This window comes from Eumetopias jubatus, unplaced genomic scaffold, assembly GCF_037043125.1.
Source record: "Eumetopias jubatus isolate StellerSeaLion01/CBP00866 unplaced genomic scaffold, mEumJub1_p1.0 scaffold_8, whole genome shotgun sequence".
Classification (NCBI taxonomy): Eukaryota; Metazoa; Chordata; class Mammalia; order Carnivora; family Otariidae; genus Eumetopias; species Eumetopias jubatus.
Window position 1 is genome coordinate 135,290,698 of NW_028274814.1, and position 26,380 is coordinate 135,317,077.

A 26,380-nucleotide genomic window follows, 5' to 3' on the forward strand; every position below is an offset into this window, starting at 1 on the left:
TTGTAGTGCTGGCCATGTTTCCTCTTTTTACATTTATGAAGATGTGTCATGCCCCCCCATTTCCTAAACCTCACTGCTTCTTTTCTTTTTTCTCCAACACTGTGCTGAGAGAGACAGAAGCCCAGGTGAACATTTTCATTCCTTCTAACGTGGCTTGGCTCCTAGTTCTCTCACTATAGCAGCCACTCCTCTCTGCGTGGTGTCCTGCTCTCTGCCTGTTCAGGTGTGGTCTGGCCTGTGGAGAGACTAGCACAACTACTTCTGCCATGGTTGGTGCCACTGCACAGCACCTCCTGGGCTCACTCTGCTAGCCCCGCTGCTGCTGACAGCACCCTCTTTTTTGGGAATGGAAGGAGCCCCACATATCTGCCTCCTTAGACACTGAGGTCTTGTCAAATCTCAGAGCGCCAGGAAGAACAGCAGACCTTATTTACATGCAGACTGCTTCTTTCTTTTTTTTTTTTTTTAAAGATTTTATTTATTTATTTGAGAGAGAGAAAATGAGAGAGAGAGCACATGAGAGGGGGGAGGGTCAGAGGGAGAAGCAGACTCCCCGCTGAGCAGGGAGCCCGATGTGGGACTCGATCCTGGGACTCCAGGATCATAACCTGAGCCGAAGGCAGACGCTTAACCAACTGACCCACCCAGGCGCCCCGCTTCTTTCTTTTATGTATCAGGAGAAAGGGTGGGTGGATGTGTGAAACTCAAGGATATTAGTTTCATTTTTACGGTAATAATCATAGTGTGCTTTGGTGGAAACAATCACTAAACTTAGAATTAGGAGACCTGGCCTGGCTCTGCTATCAAATTGCTGTGCACATTCTCCATCCTCACCCTCCACTTGGCCCTAAGTCCACTGCCCTAGCAGGACAGACTTTTCACTTGACCTCTAACTTGGCCCCCTGCTTTCAGTTTCTCATCCTCCAACCAGTCTCCATCCATGCTGGAAAGATCTATCTGAAAACCAAGTCTTACCCTCCTAACACCCTAGCCTTCAGCTGTGGTCCCCAAACATCAGTCTGTGGGGCATTGTCAGACAGTGAGGAAGGTTCCTCTGATCCATGGTGAAATGTGGGAAATAAGGGTAATATAGTGAATTTCCTATAAAGTTGACTTTATTGAAAGTTTAAGCTCTAAAGTCTTTTCCTTTTATACTCTTTTGGTATGAAAATACCCTTTCTTTTCTGAAACAGAGGTTTCATAGGAAATCTGTTCTCAGGATAAAATCCAAATTCTTTACTCAGCATTCAAACTACAAATTACGTCACATAGCTTTTTGCAACTCCTGACACTCCACATCTATTCATTGCCGGTTTGGTCAGACAGAATTCCTTGCTGCACCCTAAACATGTCCTCTTATACCTCTGGGCCTCTGAACACCTTGCTTCCTTTGCCTAGGATTCTCTGCCCTCACTTTTCTGCTTGTTTTCTGCTTACCTTCCACAGTTCCCTTCTTTCTGAGCTTGTCCTCCCCACCCCAGGTGGTATGAGTCACACCCTTTTCCACACTTGAACAGGGCACTTGATCGCATGTCCTGTAACTTTGTGTCTCATTTTCTGTCTTTTCTCAGCCACCAGCTCCTGGAGATAGGGCCTGTGTGTCACAGCCTGGCCTAGAGTAGCCACTCAGTGAACTTTTGCCAATGAATGAATGAAGGATTGTATCCATGTTCTTCCACATGTTACCTTTAGTCTCTCCTGGCAGGGTGAAAGCTTTATAAAGCAATAGGAAACTGATTTCCTTTTATCCTGCATGTACCCTGCTACCCTGTGCAGTACTCGTCGTATAGTAGGTACTCCTGTGCTGATTAGCTGCTTTCCTGTGTTCTCTATGTGGCTTTCTCCTGCTTGTTTCCTCCCCAGAACTCTCTGCAGTATCTGCGTTCCTGCAGCATGGGCTGCCCCAGATAAGCAGCAGGAGCCCCGAAAGCCTTGCCTTCCTGTCAGATCGCCAGTATGTGGAGGGAACTGCTCGCCAGAGACAGTACTGCATCCTGCTCCTCTTCTACCTGGCCTACATCCACGAAGATAGGTCAGTGTTCAATGCCAGTGGCTGGCAGTGCATCCTGGGACCCACATCTGTGGCCCAGTTTAGTTCAATAAATATTCACAGAGGCATCTGCTCCAAGCCTGGTGCTGGGTACTGGGGACACAGAGATAAGTGAGAAATGGGTTGTATTCCTGAGGGGTTCACATACTGGAGGAGGGTTAAGGCAGAGGGGTTAGTCACAGTGTAGAGAGCAGAGGCCTAGAGTGCTAATGAGAATTTTTCAGTATCTTTAAAAAGTATTGTTTGTGCATAGAAAAAAATTTTTATTGGTTTACTTTGGTTTTAAGAATTACTTTACAGGAGCTCCTGGGTGGCTCAGTTGGGTAAGTGTCTGCCTTTGGCTCAGGTCATGATCCCGGGGTCTTGGGATTGAGCCCTGAGCCCTGGGGCAGGCTCCCCGCTCAGTGGGGAACCTGCTTCTTGGCCCTCTCTCTGCCCCTCCCCTCTTCTTCTACCCCTCCCCTCTCCTTGCCCCTCCCTGCCACTTGCACTAGCTCTTTCTTGCGTGCTCTGTCTCAAATAAATAAATAAAATCATTTTTAAAAAATTACTATACAATTTAAGGGGCACTGGGGTGGCACAGTCCGTTAAGCATCCAGCTCTTGCTTTCAGCTCAGGTCATGATCTCAGGGTCCTGAGATTGAGTTCTGCATTGGGCTCTGTGCTGGGCGTGAGCCTGCTTAAGATTCTCTCTCCCTCTCCCTCTGTCCCTCCCCCGTCTTTTAAAAAAAAATTACTGTACAATTTATTAAAATTTCAAAATCAAAGGACTATTATTCCTTAAGCTTAAAAAATAATTTTATTGAGGTAAAATTCACATAACATAAAATTAATCATTTTAAAGTTAACAATTCAGTGGCATTTAGTATATTCACAGTTGTGCAACCACCACCTCTCTCTAGTTCCAAAACATTTCCATCCCCCCAGAATAAAATTTCATACCCACTAAGCATTCACCTCCTCTTCCTTCTCGTGGCACCAACAGTCTGTGTTCTGTCCTTATGGATTTATCTATTCTGAATATTTCCTATAGATGGCTCCTACAATAAATGACTTAGCATAGTGTTTTTTGAGACTCATCCGGTTGGCATAATATTTGTAGCACATATCAGTACTTTGTTCTTTTGCATGTGGCTTGTTTAGATGTTCCAGCATCATATGTTATTTGTATCTGTGAGTTCAGTTTTTTGTTTTTTTTTTAGGATTCCACATATAAGTAAGATCATACAGTATTTTTCTTTCTCTCGCTGACTTATTTCACTTAGCCTTATGCCTTAAGGTCAATTCATGTTGTTATAAATGGCAGGGTTCCCCTTTTTTATGGCTGAATAGTATTTCATTGTGTGTATGTACGTATCACATTTTCTTTATCTGTTCATCCACCAATGGACATGTAAGTTTTTTCTATGTATTGGCTATAGTAAATGGTGCTGCAGTTAACATGGGGGTGTACATATCTTTTTGAGTTTGGATAAATACCCAGAAGTAGAATTCCTGGATCATATGGTAGTTCTAGTTTTAATTTTTTGAGGAAACGCCATTCTCTTTTACATAGTGGGTGCACCAATTTACATTCCCACCAACAGTGCTTATGTGTTCCCTTTTCTCCACATCCTTGCCAACACTTGTTTTTTCTTTCTTTTTGATAATTGCCATTTAACAGGTGTAAGGTGATACCTCATTGTGGTTTTGATTTACATTTCCTTGCTGACGAGTGATGTTGAGCATCTTTTCATGTACCTGTTGGCCATCTGCACATTTTCGTTGGAAAAATGTCTAGTCAAATCCTCTGCCCATTTTTAAATTGGACTTATTTTTAATTTTTTTAAAGATTTTATTTATTTAACAGAGAGAGCGAGCATGAACACAAGCAGGGGGAGGGGCAGGCAGAAGGAGAAGCAGGCTCCCCGTTGAGCAGGGAGCCTGACACAGGACTTGATCCCAGGACCCCGAAATCATGACCTGAGCCGAAGGCAGATGCTTAACCAACTGAGCCATCCAGGTGCCCTATTTTAATTCTTTTTTTTTTTTTTACTATTGAGTTGTGTGAGTTCTTTATATATTTGGACATTAACTTTTTATCAGATATATGATTTGCAAAGATTTTTCTCCCATTCAATAAGTTGCTTTTTCATTTTGTTGATGCTTTCCTTTGCTTTGCAGAAACTTTTTAGTTTGAGGGGCGCCTGGCTGGCTCAGTCGGTTAAGCCTCTGACTCTTGATTTCAGGTCGGGTCATGATCTCAGGGTCCTGGGATTGAGCCCCATGTGGGGCTCCGTGCTTGGCGCAGAGCCTGCTTGTCCCTCTCCCTCTGCTCCTTCCCCCTACTTGCTCTCTCTTTTTTTTTTGTTAAGATTTTATTTATTTATTTGAGAGAGCGAGAATGAGAGAGAGAGAGAGAGCACATGAGAGGGGGGAGGGTCAGAGGGAGAAGCAGACTCCCCGCTGAGCAGGGAGCCTGATGTGGGACTCGATCCCGGGACTCCAGGATCATGACCTGAGCCGAAGGCAGTCGCTTAACCAACTGAGCCACCCAGGCGCCCTCTTTTATAAATAAAGTATTAAAAAAAAAAGAAAAAGAAGCTTTTTAGTTTGAAATAGTCCCCCCCTTTTTTTTTTGCTTTCAGTATAAGATCTAAAATAATCATCTCCAAGACCAACATCAAGTAGCCTACTGCCTATGTTTTCATCTAGAAGTTTTATGGTTTCAGGTCTTAATTCATGTCCTTAATCCATGTTGAGTAAATTTTTGTGTATGGTATAAGATAGTGGTCCACTTTTATTATTTTTTTTTTTTTTGCATTTGGCTGTGCAGTTTTCCCAACAGCATATATTGAAGAGACTATGCTTTCTCCATTGTATATTCTTGGCTCCTTTGTTATAAATTAATTGACTACATATGCGTGGGGTTATTTCTGGGCTCTCTATTCTGTTCCATTTGTCTATATGTCTGTTTTTATGCCAATACCATACTGTTTTGATTACTGCCCATGTGATTCTTTGAATGTTTTTTTAAAAATCATGTCAATATGCAAGTAAAATAGTTGGGTATAAAGTTAAAATAAAATACATTTCCATACATCTGCCAACATTAACTACTGTTAGGTACCCTGTGTGAACTTGTCTATGCATCAACAAACACATATATGCTTCTTTTTATCCAGTATACAGAATGGGATATTATATAAGGTCTTCAATTTGCCCTTTAACCTAACAATATATCTTTTTTTTTTAAAGATTTTATTTATTTATTTGAGAGAGAATGAGAGATAGAGAGCACGAGAGGGAAGAGGGTCAGAGGGAGAAGCAGACTCCCTGCTGAGCAGGGAGCCCGATGCGGGACTCGATCCCGGGACTCCAGGATCATGACCTGAGCCGAAGGCAGTCGCTTAACCAACGGAGCCACCCAGGCGCCCCCTGACAATATATCTTGGAGATCTTTTCTTGTTTAGTACATGTAGTAATAGGTCTACCTCATACTTTTAGTAGCTGTATAATGTATAAATTATACCTATCATCCGTTTTATTTTTATTTCTTAAATAAACATTTTACTTTGGGGTAATTATAGATTTATAGGAAAGTTGCAAAGAATACAGAAAATTCTTCACTAATTTTCTCCTGATGTTAACAAACTATGGTACATTTATCAAACTAAGATACCAACCTTGGTACATTGGACATTGGTATTTTTTCCATTTTTTTTATTGTGGTAAAATACACAAACAAAATTGATGTCTTAGCCATTTTTAGTGTACTGTTCAGGGGTACTAATTCATTAATATGGTTGTGCTACCATCACCACCATTCATCTCCAGAACTCTTTTCATCTTGCAGAAGTAAAATTTTCTGTACCTGTTGAATAACTCCCCATTTCCCCTTCCCAGCCCCTGGCAACCACTATTCTGCTTTCTGTCCCAATGATTTTGACTACTCTAAGTACTTCCTCTAAGTAGAATTATGCAGTATATATCTTTTTGTGACTGGCTTATTTCACTTAACACAGTGTCCTCAAGATTCACCCATCCTGTGGCATGTCAGAATTTCCTTCCTTTTTTATGCTGAATAGTGCTCCATTGTATGTATATGCCACATTTTGCCTATAGATTTGTCCATCGATGGACACTTGGATTGCTTCCACCTTTTGGCTGTTGTGAATAATGTTGCTGTGAACATGGGTGTACAAATATCTCTTTGAGACCCTGTTTTCAATTCTTCTGGGTATATACCCAGATTGTTGGGTCATCCGATAGTTCTGTTTTTAATTTTTGTGAGGAAATGCCATGCTCTTTTTCGCAGCGGCTGTACTATTTTACGTTCCCGCCAATGATGCACAAGGGCTCCAATTTCTGCGCATGCTCCGCCAACACTTGTTATCTTCTGCTTTTTGACGGTGGCCATCCTGATGGATGTGAGGTTATTATCTCATAGTTTTAATTTGCATTTCCCTAGTGATTAGTGATGTTGAGTATCTTTCCATGTGCTTATTGGGCATTTGTATGTCTTCTGTGGAGAGGTGTCCTATTCAAGTCCTTTGCCCACTTTTGGAATCAGCATGTTTTGTTGTTATTGAGTTTTAGGAGTTCTCTATTTACTCTGGATATTAATCCCTTATTAGATACATGATTTGAAAATATTTTCTCCCATTCTGTGGGTTGCCTTTTTACTGTGTTGACGGTGTCTTTTGGTGCACAAAAGTTAAAAACCTTCATCAATTGGTTTGTCTGTTTTGGGGGTTATTATCTGTGCCTTTCTTGTCATATCCAAAAAAATCATTGCCAGATCTGATGTTGCGAAGCTTTTGCTTTATGTTTTCTTCTAAGAGTTTTATAGTTTTAGGTCTGGTCCCATTTGGGGAATATTCTTTCTTTCATATCATGTCAGGTGGGGGTACAAAGTCATTCTTTTGTATATCCGGTTTTGCCAGGACCATTTGTTGAAAAGCTTGTCCTTTTCCCCCATTGAATGGTCTTGACGTTCTTGTTGAATTTCACTAGTTTTTCCTCTGCTGTCCCTTTTCTGTTCCAGGACATTATGTTGTATTTAGTATTACCCATTTTAAAATGTTTAATTTTTTTAGGAACTTAATCTGATAGGTGAGAGATACACATGGTAGAAAATTCAAAAGGTATAATAGGATATATGCCTTTTGTATTTTACAAAAAAAAAGTCAGTCTCCTTCTCGCCCCTCTCACCCTTACACGTACAAGCACAGACAAATCCCTTCCCCAGAAAGTAGCCCACTGAACACATCAATGTTTGATGATAAAAAGGAGTGGACTGGTGGCCAAAAAAAGGACTCCTAAAGCCTAGAAGTAGCGTCCTTCTCTTTCATAGTGCTAGTCTAGTTGGCAGACACTTCACCTCCTAATTGTGAGTGAGGAGTCTCTGGCCCCTAACAGGGCCTTGTATAAAGTGCAGAACCTTGTGCTGTGTGTGTATGACAATGTTTTGTAAGTACATGTAGCATGCTCTTTGTGGAAGGTGTCATGAAGCCATGGACCTGCTGGGGCAGAAGGACAGAAGGCAGAGGGAGGATGTGGCAAAACAGGGTAGCCATTTCTGTCTTTTTCACTCAGACCCTCCTTGGTCAACAGGTTTGTCTCAGAGACAGAATTGTTCGTGGCTGTGCAAAGCTTCCTCCTGTCTCTGCAGGACCAGGGTGAGCGCCCTCCACTGGTGGTCTTCAGAGCCTCCATCTATCTGCTTGCAATCTGCCAGGACAAAAACGGAACACTAGATGAGGTATGGACCAAAATGCCTGTGGCTCTTCCTCCTCCTGCTGCCCCCCTTTACGTCATGGCTCCTTGAGAGACCATGATGATGTATATAGAGAGAAGGTAGGTGGCAGAGAGAGAGAGAGAGGAAGAGAGGGAGAGAGAGAGTCTTGGTGGAATGGGGAGTGGGAGGGGGCTGACATGCAGATTTAATGAATTCTCTCAGTAGTCCTGAGAGGTAAAGATTATTATTTCCACTTTTTACAGGTAAGAAAATCAAGACTTGGGTTAAAGTAACTTTCTCTAGGTCACACAATTAATTGATGGGGGAGCCAGCACTCCAATTTAGACTTAACCAACTCCCCAAGGCTCTTTTCTTAGTACCAGCTCTGGTTTGAGAAGGAGAGAAATGTGAGGTATATCTTTCTGTTAACAGTTTATCAAACAAGGTGGGTTGCTGGGACGCAGAATATTGTTAATCAGGCTGATCTTGGATCGCTTTGACAGTGGTTGTGTGTATACAAGTTTTCTCTTTCCAGATTCTTTATAAATTCTTATGGGTCAAGGACTATATCTGATTGATCACTGAATCTCTCGCCTCTTTCATTGAAGATTGCTTCTACTCCTTAGATATGGACACTTCAGCTTCAACCTAAGGATACTTTTTCTTCACTGACTAATAATTTTGCCTCCTTTTTTTTTAAGGTTTTTTAAAAACTTACTTAAGCAATCTCTACACCCAACATGGGGCTCAAACATGACCCTGAGATCAAGAGCCACACGCTCCAACTGAGCCAGCCAGGCACTCCGTCTTTTTGATTACTGTTGGGGCAAACATGTTGTAAGCAGACCTGGTTTAATTTGAATGGAAGCAGAAAGTTGTAGTTGAAGTGCATGAGTTTTCAAGTAAGATAGACCTAGATATACAGTATCCCATTGTCTCTTTTTTGGTGATATTTGAAGTCATTGGTGATCATTCCGACTACTAATTCATTAGGGGTTGTAAAATAATAACCTTGATAAGTGCATTTTCAGAGATGTGGTAAGGTTGAAAGCTTCACTGGGGTAGGTTCAAGTCCAAAAGGACTCAGACCAAAGATAGGACAATTGGAGCTTCAAAAGGATAGTAACCACAGTGGATTGAAACATCAAATAATTCTGTCATTCACTCTTTATTAACTGGGATACTTGCATAAAAGGAAACTTCCTTTATCAACTACTCAGTTACTCTGAGTGGTAGATTATAGAGGAAGCGTAGGTTGAATGTTTGATTCTTTCCCTTTTTTAAAAAAGATTTTATTTATTTGAGAGATAGAAAGTGAGAGAGCATGAGCAGGGGAGAGAGGGAGAAGGGGGCACCCCGCTGAGCAAGGAGCCCAACCCGGGGCTCGATCCCAGGACCCCGGGATCATGACTTGCTTAACCGACTGAACCACTCAGGCACCCCTGATTCTTTCCTTTTAATGACAGTTTTTACAAGAAATGAGTTGGTTTTCTAGCATTCCTCAAAGGGGACCAAAGAGATTTTTTTTTAGTGTCATTATGTACTCATGGATTTAAAAATATTTGATGTTTCAATCCACTGTAGTTACTATCCTTTTGAAGCTCCAATTGTCCTATCTTTGGTCAGTGGGAGCCTATTCAGGGTAGCTCCTGAGTCCTTTTGGCACAACCCTAGTAGTCTTTGGCAGAATTTGGGTCTTCTACTATGACAAGATGCTTTAAGCTTGTATACACTTCCTGCTCTCCCATTTGCTCTTGAACCTACCCCAGTGAAGCTTTCAACCTTACCACATCTCTGAAAATGCACTTATCAAGGTCACCAGTAACAGATACATGACTGAAGCCAGTAATCAATGTTTGCCATTATCTTACTTGACCAATCAACAGCATCTCTTTTCTTGGAAACATTGCCATTATTTGGCATCTAGAATGCTGTGTGCTCCTGATTTTCCTCCTACCTCTTTGGCAGTTCTGTCTCAGTGTCTTTTGCTGATTTTCTCTTCTCTCCCTGACCTGTAAGTGTTGTACTGCCCCAGAGCTCAGTCTTTGATGCTTTTCTTTTCTCTTTAAATTTATTTCTTTGGTGATCTCATATAGTCCCATGGTTTGATTCATGGCTGAATTGAAAAGGATGACTCTGGCTTCTAGGACAGTAGACCAAGAGACCACGAGGTGGAAGTGCAGAAACCAGTTAGGGGGCTGCAGCAATAATGTGGACACGAAACAGTAAAGGAGGTGGTGAAGAGCATTAACTTCTGGACGTATTTTGAAATGGAGCCAACAGAATCTTGATGGATCAGTGTGAGGTGTAAGAATAAGAGCGAATAAAAGGACGTTTCCAAAGGTTTTGGTTCTGATGGGGGCCAGAGAATTGTTGTATGGAAATACCAGAGGGAGTGAGCTGGAAAATAGGGGGTGGGTGGTAAAGTGGGGTGCTTGAATTGGCGTTGTTAAGGAGCATGCTGTTCTTGGTAATGATGAAGCCTGGGGGCATGACCACGGGCAAGACTGGCTGAGGCAAGTGGAGGAGATTAGAAGGGGGAAAGAGAACTTACAGGCCGCATTCCGGAGCCAGGGAGGCGGGAGCAAAAATAGCCGCAACTCGAGAGGTTGTAGGCGAGACAGGGTTTTGGAAGAGGACCCAAGCAACAAGGTAAAGGGAATATTCAAAGAAGAGGCACGGGCAAGGAATTTGCTGATAACTGGGAGTGAGTCCTAGAGGACACTGTGGAAGGGTTTTGGGAACCAGGAATGAGTGGGAGATGGGGACAGAAAAAGGCATGTTTTGAGCCATATGGGATGATCTGAAATTTCTGGGCTTCCTGAGGAGAAAAGGACATGACAGGAATAGTCCTGATGGCTTCAAGACTAATAATGGTGGTAAATTGGATTTGGGGGGCCTCTCTTCCATATCTACCAGTGGTGGTGTAGAAACGTAGAAGGAGCCCATGGAACTCCAGGCTTTCCCTCTAGGGTGTCAATCCATAAATGATGTATAACGTTTTGCATGTTTAAAAATTATATACAAATGGTAATATATAATCACAGCTTGATTTTTAACTCAGTTCTGTTTTTCTATTTTTATGCATTATTCAGGATTTTTTATTGTGGTATAATACACAAATAAGATGTATCATCTTGACCATTTTTGGTAAATAGTTCAGTGGCATTAAGTACATTAGTATTGGGCAACTACCGCCACCAGTCATGTCCAGAACTCTTTTTATCTTGTAAAACTGAAACTCTATACCCATTAAATAATAACTCCCTGATATGGATTGACCACTTGACACGTGTCAGGTGCCGTCTGGGCTCCTGTCAGGGTTGGGGTGAATCAAACATGTTCCCTGATCTCAGGGAGCTCCAGTTTGGCAGGAGAGACAAAAAGATCCTCTATAGGCAGGCAATAACAGTGCTCTCCTGGAGCTGGAGGACTGGTCAAGAGGTATGAAAACACAGAGAAAGAGATTGTATCTGATTATGGCATCAGGAGAGGCTTCATTGAGGAGAGAATAAAGATACAGAAACGGGCAGTTTCCCAGTCTGTCCCTTCAAGGAAGAAAGTCTAGTGTAGTGTGCCTTAGCTAAGTCATTTGAGAGACAGACTGGAGAGAAGCTCGAAAGGTAGACTTAAGACTTTAACAACATGCCCAAAAATGAAATTAAGGAAACAATTCCATTTATAATAGCATCAAGAAATAAAATACATTGGAATAAATTTAACAAAAGAAATACACTTCTGAACACTGAACATTATAAAACATCGTTGAAATTAAAGAAGACCTAAATAGAAACAAATAGAAAGACATCCTGTGTTCATGAATCAGAAGACTTAATAGCCACTTAGAAGATAAAAAAAAGTTCTGGGATACAATGTACAACATACTGACTATAGCTGATGATTCTGTTTTGCATATTTGGAATTTGCTGGGAAAGTAGAGCTTAAAAGTTCCAATCACAAGGAAAAAAACTTTGTGTGAGGTGATGGATGTCAGCCAAACTTGTGATCATTTTACAATATATACATTTATCAAATCATTACATCACATACATTATACTTATACAATGTTATATGGCAACTGTATCTCAAACTGGGAGAAAAAGACTTTATAGTGTTCAAATGGCAGTGCTCCCCAAATTGATCTGTAGATTCCACACAATCCCAATCAAAATCCCAGTTGCCCTTTCCTTCTTTCCTTTCCTCCTAAACTTCATATGGAAGTGCAAGGGACCCAAAATAACCAAACAATCTTGAAAAAGAAGAATAAAGTTGGAGGGCTCACACTTCTTGATTTCAAACTTACTACAAAACTAGAGTAATCAAGGGAGATGCTGGAGACCCAGGACCCGGAGCAGCTCTGAGGTGGTGAATAGCTCTTCAAGTCTGCAATAAAAAAAATGGCCTCAAGGGCCGCCTGGGTGGCTCAGTAGTTAGACTTCTGCCTTCGGCTCAGGTCATGATCCCAGGGTCCTGGGATCGAGCCCTGCCTCGGGCTCCCTGCTTGGCGGGAGGCCTGCTTCTCCTTTTCCCACGCCCCCTGCTTGTGTTCCTTCTCTCACTGTGTCTCTCTCTGTCAAATAAATAAATAAAATCTTAAAAAAAAAATGGCCTCCAGTTTACAAAAAATGAGAAAGAAACAGAATGAAAAGCGTGAAAAAGTAGAAGAGGCAGAGCCTGAAAAGTTTGTGGCAGAAGAAGTACTGGACCAATGTGTAGTGAATGGGAAGGTGGAGTATTTCCTGATGTGGAAGGGATTTATAGATGCTGACAGTACTTGGGAACCTGAAGGAAATTTAGATTGTCCAGAGTTAATTGAGGCATTTCTTAATTCTCAAAAAGCTGGTAAAGAAAAAGATGGTACAAAAAGAAAATCTTTTTCTGACAGTGAATCTGACAATAGCCAATCAGAGAAGGAAAGAGATGCTGCTGATAACAAGAGGCTTTGCCAGAGGTCTTGATCTGAATGAATAATCAGTGCTACAGACAGCAGTGGAGAATTCATGGTTCTCATGAAATGGAAAGATTCAGATGAGGCAGACTTGGCGCTGGCAAAAGAGGCAAATATGAAGTGTTCTCAAATTGTAATTGCTTTTTATGGAGAGAGACTAACTTGACATTCTTGTCCGGAAGGTGAAGCTCAATAATTGTGTTGCTTTCTTATGTATGTTTTTATATATACATTTATGTGTGTATATATATGTATGTATGTGTGTATATATGGGTCTTGGTTTTTTTATTTATTAGTGTGAAGAAATAACATTCTAATGAAAAACCAGTTTGATAGGTTCGTTTTGAAGTAGTTGGAGTTCTTTTGCATCTAATAGCACTGGTTACTTTGAACAAATAAAAGCTTTCTGTAGTTGCTTCCTTTATCAGAAAAGAATATTTGAGACCATGGTATATTATTCCCCTGCATTCAAGAACACCTTTTCTAAATGTTGGGGGAAGTCTTCATAGTTGTTAATCAGAATTTGTGTTTAATTCCCATATGCCCAAGGACCATTCTGGGTTTTTTGTTGACTTGGGGTTTTTTGGTATGTATACATAAAATTACATACGTAAATGGTTTCCTTCCCTCCCTCCCTCCTTTCTTTCTTTCCCTTCCTTTCTTCCTTCCTTCCTTCCATTCATTCATTCATTCATTCATTCTTTCACATTTACCAAAACAAAAACAGCATTTCATAACCAAGGATAGGTTCATGTTTTTGGGATGCCATCATTTTCAACACCCTAAAAAATAAATCACTTGGGGCGCCTGGGTGGCTCAGTCATTGGACATCTGCCTTTGGCTCGGGTCGTGATCCCAGGGTCCTGGGATCGAGCCCCCGCATCGGGCTCCCTGCTTGGCAGGAAGCCTGCTTCTGTCTCTTCCACTCCCCCTGCTTGTGTTCCTGTTCTCGCTCGCTCTCTTTCTCTGTCAAATAAATGAATAAAATCTTTGAGAAAAAGAAAAGAAAGAAAGAAATCACTTAAAGTTAGATTGAAAATTTTCCTGAAACCTTAACCTTTCAAATTTTGTAATTAATTGGGTAATTTAAATATAATAGAAACAATTTAAATTGGACAATGTAAAAGCAGGCATATCAGAATCCATATCCATGTCTACCGTTAAAGAAATGCAAGTTTATTTGCAAAACCTCTGAAAGGAAAATTTTATCACAGCTTCCCCACCCAAATGAGAAAACTAGACAAGTCCTGGTGTGTTTTAATTAGGTAAGCAAAACTTAGTTAAATGGACATTTAAAGTTTCCTTCTAGTGAACCATTCTTTTTCAAGAAGTTGAAATCCCTGTGCTGTATTGGATAAAAGGTCATGATTCATGGAATGTCTGGACTTCATTCATGGAAACAATCATAATCGTATGGTTAGAGATGTTGGCAATTTAGGATCTTCTGAAATAAATGAGTGAACAGACTTCTGTAATCTAAATTCTTGAGCTGCATTTTGTTTCTTTACCCCAACTCATTCCTTACGTGTAGGCTCAATCTTCTCAGTATTTGGGTTACTGGTTCCGCAGAAGCCAGGAAAAACAATAACTTTGTAGTGAGTGTTATCCAAGTGTATATTGGATGTTGTTTACTTTATTGTAAATACTGGTAAATAGTCATCAGTAGTTTTATATTCCTTTTATTTATTTTTTTAAAGATTTTATTTATTTGACAGAGACACAGCAAGAGAGGGAACACAAGCAGGGGGAGTGGGAGAGGGAGAAGCAGGCCTCCCGCCTAGCAGGGAGCCCAATGCGGGGCTCGATCCCAGGACACCGGGATCATGACCTGAGCTGAAGGCAGACGCTTAAAGACTGAGCCACCCAGGCGCCCCCGTTTTATATTCCTTTTAAAAAAAACTAGGATAATCAAGACTGTGTTTCTGACATAAGGATAGTCATCTAGATCAATGGAATAGAATTGACAGTCCAAAAATAAACCCACATATATTTTAAAAGGATGCCAAGACAATTTAGTGGGAGAAAAAATAGTCTTTTTAACAAGTAGTGCTAGAACAACTGGATGTCCCCATGCAAAAGCATGAACTTGGACCGTTATAGTATATACAAAATTAATTCAAAATGGATCAAAGACCTAAATGAAACAGCCCAAACTATGAACCGTAAAACTCTTAGAATAGTATATTAAGGATTAAATTTTGCTATATGTGCAATGGGAAGAGATAGGTTTTTGAGGGTTAATAAATGATTCAATACATATGCCCTTTGCCCGCTCTGTGCCAGGTCCTATGCCGGGTGCACAGATGAATCTGCATCAGTCTGTTCCCCCAAGCAGCTCAAGTCTAGTGTGGGAGGTAGACACCTACACTGATCATTACAACACGCCCTAGTAAGTATCATTATAGAGCTGGGTTTCTCATCCCTGGCACTATTAACATTTTGCACAACATAATTCTTTTCTGTGGGAGGCTGTCCTGTGCATTGTGGGATATTTAGCGGCATCCCTCCTCTCTCCCACTAGATGCCAGTAGCACTCCCTAGATCAAGAAAATAAAAAATGTCTATAGACATTTCAAAAAAATCTCCTGGGGGAACAAAATCACTCTAATTTGAGAACCACTGTTGGAAGGTAAGCACAGTGAGTTTTCTTCTCACTGGAGGGCACCGGGATGAGCCAGTGAAGATGTCCTGGAGCACTGAGATGCCAAGTACATTTTTCCCAGTTATGTCTTGGCTATGTTTGTTGGGCTGTGTTGGGTTCTCTGCAAGATTTATTTAGTTCCTTTCTTTTCTTTCTTTGTCTCCAGGCTGTGGTCAGTGCCATCAGAAAATTTTTAGAGGACATCCCTGACCTGCACCTGGTTTACATCCACCATCCCCTCCTGCTCAGGTTCTTCCTGTTGTATCCAGAGCTGATGAGTAGGTTTGGGCACCGTGTCCTGGAACTTTGGTTCTCCTGGGAAGAGAGCAGCTATGAGGAGCTGGATGATGTCCCTTCTGCTGGGCAGTCCCCTCTTCCTGCTAGCTTAGCAGCCCTGTTCCACATGCTCAGAAGCAGCCCCAGCATCCTGCTCATTTTGCTAGTAGGTAGACCACTTACTCATTTCTACATTCAGAGATGGTGGGTTCTCTCTCCCTGGGAGTTGGTTTACTGAGATCAGGAGGCAACTGCAGTTGCTTCTGCCTGCCTCTGGATTTATTGCTGTTTCCATGTGAATGGGAGGTCCTTTGCCTAGCAGGTGCCTGGGTTTCTATGAATCCATACTCTTTTCTAAGTCTAATGGAGGTTTGCTAACTGAGAGATCTGTGCGTCTCTACTCCTCAGGGGACAGAACTATGAAATGCTGACCCCAGTCACCGTTCCCTCTCACCTCCCTATCTTCTCTCAAACAGATTCTAACAAGGGTTTAATGTCAGAGGAGACCCTTGGGGCATGTGAATGGAGAATGGCTGATTGTAGAGAGACCAGGCATTTTTTATGCCATGACTCACAGGATAATGTTACATGTGCAACACACTCGGGCAAACCCAGAATTGTCAGAAATTCCAGTGTTTTTTTTTTTTTTTATGAATTAAGACATTCCTATAATTCTTATCAGGTGTATCAGATAAGCCAGCTAGCTGCAGTTTCTAATACACTAGCTTTAGCTTCATCTTTTCTTCATCCACTCAAGAAAGCATGTTGGAAAATAATGAGAGTGACATTACTTTATTGTAGAGGTAACTGCTGTAAGTTGTTAATTTATTTAAAAAAGAAAATCATTTGTACCATTTGGCACCTTGTATTTAGTGAGTGATTACTAGTGGTAGGTGCCAAACTGACTTCAGCATAGGAGACATTTAGTTTAAAACCACTGCTTTCAATGATATAACCCATTAGGGAAGAGTGGGGATTCCTTTGATGTTCTTAATCATCAGCAAACATGATTTATTGAGTGTTTTTTTATTGGACTGACTTTGTTAGAGTGATTGTTGTAGAAATAACACCTTCATGTTGTATACCTCACTTCCTTGAGCACATAGTTCTGTCCATATTCACACACACATGCACACGCTCCCCCCTCAGACTTTAATCTTCACCTTCCATCCCTGTGATCTCTTATCCTGGGAGGTCACACGTGTTGGCTTGATAGGGGCTGCAATCATGCTTTGGCTCAAATTCTTCCTTGGAGGAGGAAGAAAGGAGAAGGAATGGATTAAAAGTAAAGCATTAGTTCGTAGAGGAGGAAGGCAAGAGGGGTGCCAGGGAGAGTAGCAACGGACAGAGCGAAGATAACTGGATTTGCTTTGCTAGAGGAAGCATTCGGGGTTAGTTTCTCACACAGAGTAGGTTGCTGACCTGTTGAATTAGGGTTCTGGACAGAAGTCTCTCTCAAAAAAAGCAGACCTTCTGATAGAGATATTTATGGCATTTTTTTTTCTTTTTAAACAAACAAAGAGGTTTGGGGAGATTTTCCATAAGTCACAAAAGTTGAGATTAAAACCCATGTTTTGACTCCCTGTGTAATGTATTCTTCCCAATAAACTGAGCTAACCCTCAGAACAAGAGAGAAAACAATTCTGATCCAGTGTTCCATCTAACAGCAGAGCTGTTTATTTGAGCAGTGGCGATATAGGCAGGAACTGGACCTAGAGCCTGCTGCATGGGCCAGGGAGGGAATCAGATGCAACAAACCACTAAGACCTGTCCTAACAGTGTGGCAGTAAAGGTCAGGCAGAGCGCTTGGGTGGCAGGGAGGGCGGAAAGATGTCATATATTGCAAGGGATTTGACAAGTGACAGTGTTAGGGGAGGATCCTGCCAGGACAGCGCAGCAGCACGCAAGTGCTTCCTGTAATTCAGGGACGCGGGTGGTCTGGTGAGGTTTTGGAGCATGGAGGGTATGTCACAGGAGTTGAGGTTGGAGAAGGATAAGGAGGAGCAGGTTTTTAGAGGCTTTGATTTTAGTTCACTTTTTCTTTTCTCATACATTTATTTGGTACTTACTAGGCACTAGGCATTGGGGATACAAAGATCGTTCAGATATGGTTGGTCCCTGCCCTCGAGGGAATCACAGATGCTTGTTTCATATGTCACCTTGTAGAGACTTCTAAAGCATCCCTGGAAGGAGAGAATCAAAGAATAGTGAGGCTAGAAAAAAAATCTCAGATCATGACACTGGGCTATGGGAGTGGTAGGAGAGTCTAAGCCCCTATAGACTTACTTCTGGTTGCTCTGGTTGTCTTCTACTGGGACCCAGACTCTCACTGGTCCCTGCCTTCCTAACCCTTTCCATGTTCGTGTCCTTCCCTTTACAGCCAAACCCCTAGAAGTCTCAAAATTGTCATCTCCCTTATTGCTCCACCCATGGGCTTTTGCCTCCATAGCCACTTGAAACCATTCTTAGCAGGATCAACAGCAATGTTCCTGTGACTAACTGCAGTGGGTCAGCAGCAATGTTCCTGTGACTAACTGCGGTGGGTCAGCAGCAATGTTCCTGTGACTAACTGCAGGGCACTTTTTGGTTCTCATCTTACATGACCTATTATTATTTGACGATTGTCCACTTTTTATTGACACATTCTTGGTTTTGGCAATACCAGCTCTCTAAATTTTCCTCTTACCTCTTTTGGCACTTCTCCCAGGCTCTTTTATAGTTTTCTTTCTGGCTCGTGCTTGAAACTTGATGTTCCTCAAAGTTTTGTCCTAGGCTCTCTTTTTCCTCAGTGTCTTCTTTCTGGGCTATGTCAATAATTCTCATGGATTTGGTTGCCTCCTGCTGTATGCTGATGACTCAACTCTTCTCCATCTGTGACCTTTCTCCTGAGCTCCAGACCCATATAGCTAACCATCTATTTGACATTTCTGTCTAAAATGGAGCTCATTATCTTCCTCCCCCAAGTTTTCTTTCTTAGTCTGGGTCTTTCTAGGGTGGAGATCCCTCCCTAGATGAAGACTGTCCTAGGCCACTAGCTTCAAGGAATGTAAGTACTTAAAGGAAACAAGCCAAAGAGAAAATGAAATCTCAAGAGACCACATCCTTAGAGAGACCCTGTCTCTGGCAAACTGGAGCAGGTACCCCACCCTTTGTTGTGGTGACCCAGTTTTTGTCCTTGAATGTGAACCACCCTCACGACCCTTCCTTCCTGGGCAGAGAGGAAGGAGCCTTGTGTTTTGCTGGCCTAGAGTTCAACAGGAAGGCTCTATCCTGAGGGCTGGAAGCTACATAGAGACCCAGGAAGATGAAGACTTTTCTTTCTTTCTTTCTTTCTTTCTTTTTTTTTTTTTTAAAGATTTTGTTTATTTATTTGACAGAGAGAGACACGGTGAGAGAGGAAACACAAGCAGGGGGAGTGGGAGAGGGAGAAGCAGGCTTCCCGCTGAGCAGGGAGCCTGAGGCGGGGCTCGATCCCAGGACTCTGGGATCATGACCTGAGCCGAAGGCAGACGCTTAGCGACTAAGCCACCCAGGCGCCCCAAGTGAAGACTTTTCTGAGCTTCATTTTCCTTGTGTATAAAGTGGAGATAACATATAGATAAATATATGGGAATAATATGTGGAAAGAATATGTAGGGGACACTCTTGCTATCCTGTACACAGTAGACTATCATTCACTGATCATTGACGGACTCTGAATCAGAGAGAGAATGGTAATCTCAGAGCAGCTTATTGAATTGCTCAAGGTCATATAACTAATAAGGGTCATGACTATGGTTGGAGCCTAAAAGTTAATGAGCTTTTCACTAAATTAGATCCTGGAAACATCAACATCGGTGGTGAAAAAGAATAGCAAGGAACAACGTTACTGTGTGTTTATATATATAATTCTTAACATTTCTCCCCAGCTTCTAGCCATAGGAGGGGAAAAGAGTCTAAAAATATGTGTTGGTACCAATTTCTGTTTTTGATATGGGTAATTAACAGCTGAAAACAAAGCTGTTAATTGCCACTCTTATCAATGGGTGGTCTTTCATGTAGGTTGTTTAAATGTGAAAAACAGTGATGTCCCGGAAGCTCTGTTTGTTCCCTCCTTAGCCACATCACCCTACTTGATCCAACCGCATAAAATTCTGGACAGCTCTGGGCAGGAGAGACTGCAGAGTGGGCCATGTTCCATCCAGAGCCTTCCCCACTGACCCACGCAGTGGGGTGTGCCCCTTTCCCCCAACCCCGCCCCACCCTGGCATTCACCATAGTCACCAAAGGCTGAGTAGTCCTCTTCCTTTTGGACTGTTAAAATTTAACTCAGGGTTCTGAAGGACCAGCTCTCTGGTTAGGCAGCCAAGTGCTGGTGAAGGAGCAGGATCAGGAAATTGGCTTGGCTTGTTTGGGCAAATCATAGCCACTCTGGACTTTAGCCTCATACCCTGTAAAGTAAAAGCGTTGATGTAAATGAACTGAGAGTCTCTCTAATCCTCCTAATCTGTGATCGTCTCCTTCCAGAGATGTTTTCTGAGTCCCTATAAGGTGACAAAAACAAACCTCATCCTTGTTTTTCATTAACTCCTAGTATAGTAGAATTTACAGTGCCACTGCTGTCTTAATAGGCAGGCTACTTTAATCTGCCTGTTTCCTCTTTTGAAAAATTAGGGTAAGCCCTACCCAGAAGAGTTATGAAAATACAGATAATATATCACCAAACATACAGCTACAGTTTGAACACATCACAGTACCTGACATTATTAGTCCCTAATTGAGCAACTGATACTGATTTATAGTTGTTTCTCTGGCAGCTGGGGACGTTTGTGAAGAGCCAAGCCCAGATGCTCCTATGTCACCCAGTGATCACATCTGGAGTTGTCTGGCTGGGTGCCCTGTAGCCATGTCTCTCTGTGGGTCAGCTGTCCTCCCTGGAGAGGGAGTCTGTGAGTGACCTTGGATTCGTAGCACCAAGCATGTTAGCCTGTCCAAAGGAATTGGCTTGTTGGAGCCGGTAGGTGCCAGGAGCTATCAGTAGGATAGTCTCTGGTGTGGCTTCTGACTGGCTTTGCCTTTAACATATACTCATTAAAATTACTCTGAAAGCAAATAAAAAGCAATGTCCTTTCCTACCTTCTGAACCCAAGGCCTTTACAGCTTGGGGCAGAAATAGCCAGATGCCATTGAAGAGAAGGGGCCTGACCTGGCCCTCGCTTCCCTTCCTGTGCCCCGAATCTGTCCTAACCCATCGTCTTCCTGCCCTGTGACATCTCCATCCCCCTCTCTTTTCCTCCCTTAAGGCACATTCAGGTCCCCTGTCCTGAAATAACCTCTTCTTGACCTTAAAACTTATATTTGTCAGAGAGAGGCATCCTGGAAAGTAGAAAGAGCTTTGAGCTTGGAGGTAGGAGATTCAAATCTTAGCTGTGCCACTAACTGGCATGTGTGACCTTTGGCATACCACATAATCTCCCTGAGTCTCTGTTTCTTCCTATTTAGGATGGACCTGTTCAACAGACTAGTACATAATAGGTGCCGAATAAGGGAGCACTCCCTTCCCCAGGTTTTGTGACACCATCATCCTGGGTCCTTCCCCAGTCCCTCTCTTTTTCACTGTCTACCTGTCCCCAACTGTGATGTCCTCTGAGCTCTGGCTTCCTTTTCTCCTGCTCAGGATCTCATCTATTCCAGCCCAGTGGACACAGCCCGCAAAGTACTAATTGTCCTAAGGACCTTTTTGAGGAAGAATGAGGATGTTGAAGTGAGTGGTCTCATCCGAGGCCACTTCCTGCTGATCCTACAGCATCTACTGGTGGAACATGGAGCCTCTCCCTCAGGAGGTCAGTCTGGAGCTGTCGGGGGCATGTTTTTACCTGAAATTCAGGAGTGGGCATCTCTGCCCTGATGAGGTCTGCTCCAGGAGAAAGAATCAGAGTTTTCTGTGCAAAATATAAATCAGGCCAGTGTGGCATCAGGCTACACTTTACCTCCTTCCTCTCATCAGAGAATGAGCACTCAATGTACTTGATATATGTGTGTGTGCGCCTGTGGAGTGCATGTGTTTATGTTTAATGTTTCTGTGTGTTTAGCATAGGTGGGTGGATGTGTTCAGTCTATGCATGCATGTCCCCACCCTGCATGGCGTGTGCTCAGAGCTGTTTGTCACAAGAATGGTAGCCCCCAGTTGGGGAGAAGAAAGCAGGAAATAATAGGGGAGGCCAGGAAGGCAGCAGCAGCCTGTAGGGGCTGGGAAGGGGGTGGATCTGAAATGTGTTAGAAGCTGCCAGTGAGATCCAGAAGGATAGTTTCCAAATCTGGAATGGGACTCCCTGGAGTCAAGGAAGTTTGATGTTTGGTACAGTTTAAAGACACTGAAAAGGTTGGCATTTGGCTTATCTTTTCCTATTTTTAAAAAGTTAAATTTTAAAATTTCCAAGCAATTAAGAGGAAGTGGGAGGAGAGCTATGGTTCACTTGATCCAGTCCTGACTGAGGATGGAAGTTTGGAGGTAGATTTAAGGGTGCCTGGAGGAGCTGAGTCCTTCTTTTTCAGGGAAGGATAAGTCACATCTAACTGATAACGTATAAGAGCCATGAGATTTCGTGGAAACATACTTGAAAAAAGTGGGCATTGAACTCAGATTTAGGTTCAAGTCCTGGCCCTGCCACTAACTGGCTGTGGGAGCTTGGAGAAGTCACTCAGCCTCTCTGAGCCTGTTTTCTTAACTGCAAAATGGAAATAATCCCTATTTCACAAGGGGGATTAAGTGAAATATTAAATTTCTGGTACCTAGCCCAGAGTTGGCACTCAATATGTCAGTTGCTCCTGTTCCCAAGGAAGAAGGCAGGAGGTAGGAGTGAATCCCAACACAAACATTTACAGTGGGGTAGGATGTCAGTCTGACCTTGGGGTGATCTGAGTATTAGGTCTCCTGACCAGCCCTCCTTGTTCCTCACAGCCTCAGGGAACCTGCCATTGCTCCTGAGCCTCCTTTCTTTAGTGCAGCTGAAGAACACGTCAGAGCAAGAACTGGACAGTATGGCCATGAAGCTTCTTCACCAAGGTGCTTGGGCTTGGGACAGTGCCTGAGGGCCCAGGGCTGGGCATGCTCCTTTATTCCATCATTCAGCCCTTTGGAAGAAGCTAGTGGGTCACTGTTCCTATGAGCTTCTTGCTATGGGACCTTTGAGATCTTTCTCTAGTTGTACTGTGAGAGTGTTTGGGAAATGAAACAAAAACAGAAACAGAACACTGTGTGTGACAAGCACAGCTCTGGAGTCAGGAATGCCTGGGTTTGTTCTCAGTCACTAGTTATGCAACCTTGGGCAGTCACTTAGCTTTAGGTTCCTCATAGGTAAAAGAGTAGTACCTAGTTGATTTAGGGTTGAGGTAAGGGGTAACTAGTACCAAATGCTCACAATGCTTGGCACACAGTAGACCTCCAAAGCAACTCTCTGTGCAGACTCCCTTTTCCTGGCACAAGCTCAGTTCTCACTCCACCTCACTCCACAACTGACTCAGGGTCTGATAATCCACTTCACAGTTCTCTAGGCCTCTTCCACCCATACCCAAACCTCATTAGGACCTTTCATTGCTGATTAATGCAGTTGCCACTTGATAGGCAGCATCCTTAGGAAGATTTATTGAGGAAATACTGAAATCAATAGGAAAAATGGTGTGTCTTCAGTACCTGTGGAGTGTCAGGGGCTCTGGCCACAGGTGAGGATGGTTCTTTACCTGGTTGGAGCCCAGGCCTCCTCATGAGATAGGTGTCAGGCTTAAAAAGGGCCTTCAGGCCTGGCCTGGTGCTGGTCCTCCCAGACTGTCTGTCAAGGGTAATACTCAGCTGGGAGGGAAGAATGCCTGTGACAAAATCAAACTGCTGTCAGAAGGGCCTCTGAAGGGGGTAATAGTGACCTGAAACATACATGTGAAATGTAACATACATTTATATATAACCCTTTTATTTGAGAACATTGCGAGTAGAGGACAGGGGTGAGGAGGGGACTGCTTGTCTGGTCACTTAGAAATCAAGTGTGATGTGGCCGCCAAAACAGTGAATGGAGACTTAGGTAGGTTTCATATTGAGGCAATGTGGGTCAGGGGAGCAAAGAGTGCCGAATCCTAGGAGAAAAGGGATATGTTCTGTAGGTATCTGCTCTACAGAGTAGTAACTACTCTGATGAGGGCTGGGGGAGCATGAAGAGGCATCACATCTTGCCTTGAGAGGTTACAGAGGGCTTCATGGAGGAGGTGAACTTCGAGCTGAATCTTGATTGCTGAATAGGAGTTAAGGAGTTAGCCAGATGAGGGTGATGTGAGAGAGAATATGGCAAATTCAGGGAACTGCACACTGATGGTGATGGAGTTCCCTGGGAAGGTGGTGAGGGCCCCATTGCTGGAAGATTTCAGAGGCTGGATCTTTTCCTGCTAGGGGTGGCAGGTAGGCCTAGATGACCTCTGCAGACTCTCCAACCTGGAGTCTTTGCTGGCATGAATGCTGTTATAGGATGCCTTTAGATCACATAAACTGTGTAGTCTGTTCTAAGCAGTGGTCTGTTCTGAGCTGTGGGCTGCTTGCCTTCAGGTTTCTCTTCCTTGTTACTGTGTTTCTCTTCCTTGGCTGTATTACCAGGGACACTTAGTTTGTGCTTGGTCCCCAAAGCTGGTAGACTGACATCTGAAATTAGCCAGTTGAAGGCCATTATCTGAAAATTATGAGGGCTGGTGTGCATGAAACCCATGGAGTGCTATATGATGGGGTGCCTGGGCACTCTCCTGCAGTGAGCAAGCTGTGTGGGAAATGCAGCCCTGCTGACGTGGACATCCTGCAGCCCTCCTTCAACTTCCTGTATTGGAGCCTTCATCAGACTACACCAAGCAGTCAGAAAAGAGGTGCTGGGGCCCCGGCTGACACAATGAAGAGGAAGGGTGCTGGGCAATGTCTGTGGCCATTGCTGCCACAGTTTTTTCCACTTTAGTTTTTTCCGCTTATGAAAATACATATGGGGAGGATGTTGATGGGCCAGACGGTCCTTTCTGTTTCTGATAACCTGTGGTTCTAGAATGAAGCTGGAACCCTTAGAGCCTAAAGCTGATCCTTTTGTTCATTCGCCATGTGTTCATGAAGTCCCCGTCAGGTGCTATCCACGATGCGGCACCGAGCAGGGGCTCCTGTGGAACTCATGGCCCTTGCCCCTCTACGCCATCTCCAGCTGCTGCAGTGCTCCTTAGCAGCACGGCCCTGATTGAGCTTCTGGAGAAGACTTTGGCACTCACCTGGACCGAGGTGGGCTCTCCCAGGACCACACTCCTTTGCTCCGCCTGGCTGCTCACGGCTTCCTTCTCTGCTAAGCAGCACAACGGCAGTCTGCAGGTGAGTCGCTAGCCCCTGTGGCTCAGGGGCATGGGGTGGCCCACAGAGGAGTGACAAAGTTCCTGAGTTCTGGTTCTAGCTCTGTGGCTTATTAGTTGAGTAACCTTGGCAAGGTTTTTAATCTCTGAGCTTCAGTGTCCTTGCCTACAGAATGGGGAAGAAAACATCCAGGGTTGTTGTTAGGTTGGTTTATATTAATTTATACATGTATAACCTACATGCCAGGCTGTGTTCTAGGCACAGAGGAATAAGAAATAAATATGTACCCCATGTACCCCACACTTGGGAAACTTATATTGTAGTCTTTAAGCAAAGCCTCAAAAGGTAAGTAAGTTTGTACCAGGCAATGATAGTAGGGAAGGGCATTCCAGGTAAGGAGAACAATTTGAACAAAGACATGAAACTGCACAAATTTAGGACAGGGTGTACATATTTGGAGACTGGTGAGGTGCTGTGTGACTAGAATGTAGGGAGTGAACTGTCAGGTTGGACAGGAAGGCAGAAGCCAGCCTGTGACCTTATAGTGCTGGGTGGTAAGCCGTGAAATGCCAGACATGTGTAAGCTGTCATTGTGATTGTTGGGGAAGGTGATGCAGGGAACAGGGGAACAGTGAACGTATCCACAGAGCACCTCTTTCCTCTCAGTCCCTCCCCACCCCCTTGTATGGGACCTTGTCATCATAGTGCCCTGCGTGAGCTCCTCTGTGGGCTGTGCCACATTCAGGTGTCTCCTTCCTGAGCCTGACTGCTCCTTGTGGATAGAAACTATCTTCTAGCCTTTGAGGTGTCTTTGCCCTGTGCCCAGCCCTGTGCCATTCAAATGCCATTTGTGTAGAAGTGAGGTCATTTTTAAAGTTTGGCCTCCAAAAAACCAAAAAACAAAAAAATAAAGTTTGGCCTCTAAGGTGGCATCAGGCTGTGGCAAATCTATACTATAGTAAGTCATCTGGTTGTTGCCCACAGCATCGATTTGAGACATGAACCTTTTTTGCTTTTCTGTGTGAGGTTGTTGGGCCCACCTGTACCCCTGCAGGCACCTGCCTGGGTGGGAACCTGTACCGTGTGCCTGGCTCTGCCCTGGTTTTCAGCTCACACCCAGCCAATTACCTACTAACCACCTCCGCTCAAGTCCTCCCCACTGCCGTAGCTTAGGCCTGATGGCTCGTCCTCACCACTAAAGTGGCCTATTCAGTCTCCTGGTCCCTGCCCTTTCCCTTGCTCCATATCTCCTGTCCCTGCAGCCAGTCTGTCTGCACTCTCCACATGGTCGCGGAGACCCTGCTGACTTGGCGCTTCTGCAGCCTTCCTTTTTGCCATTCTCCCCTCCTTATCTGACCTCTGACCAACTGTTAGCTCTTCTCCAGATCAGCTCTGCTCTTTCACATCTC

General features: G+C 43.4%; 1 protein-coding gene and 1 pseudogene across 1 annotated transcript in view; both read left to right on the plus strand.

Annotated features, from left to right (window-relative positions):
* MEI1 (meiotic double-stranded break formation protein 1) overlaps nucleotides 1-26,380 on the plus strand; it is a 71,849-nt gene that overhangs the window by 30,037 nt on the left and 15,432 nt on the right. Inside the window, exons 18-24 of the mRNA XM_028115438.2 lie at nucleotides 1,864-2,032; nucleotides 7,646-7,793; nucleotides 15,525-15,800; nucleotides 21,291-21,456; nucleotides 22,575-22,679; nucleotides 24,401-24,511; nucleotides 24,832-24,992. Of these exons, the coding sequence (XP_027971239.1) occupies nucleotides 1,864-2,032; nucleotides 7,646-7,793; nucleotides 15,525-15,800; nucleotides 21,291-21,456; nucleotides 22,575-22,679; nucleotides 24,401-24,511; nucleotides 24,832-24,992 (1,136 nt within the window). The remainder of the gene's footprint in view (nucleotides 1-1,863; nucleotides 2,033-7,645; nucleotides 7,794-15,524; nucleotides 15,801-21,290; nucleotides 21,457-22,574; nucleotides 22,680-24,400; nucleotides 24,512-24,831; nucleotides 24,993-26,380) is intronic.
* LOC114218388 (chromobox protein homolog 3 pseudogene) lies at nucleotides 12,374-12,913 on the plus strand (annotated as a pseudogene).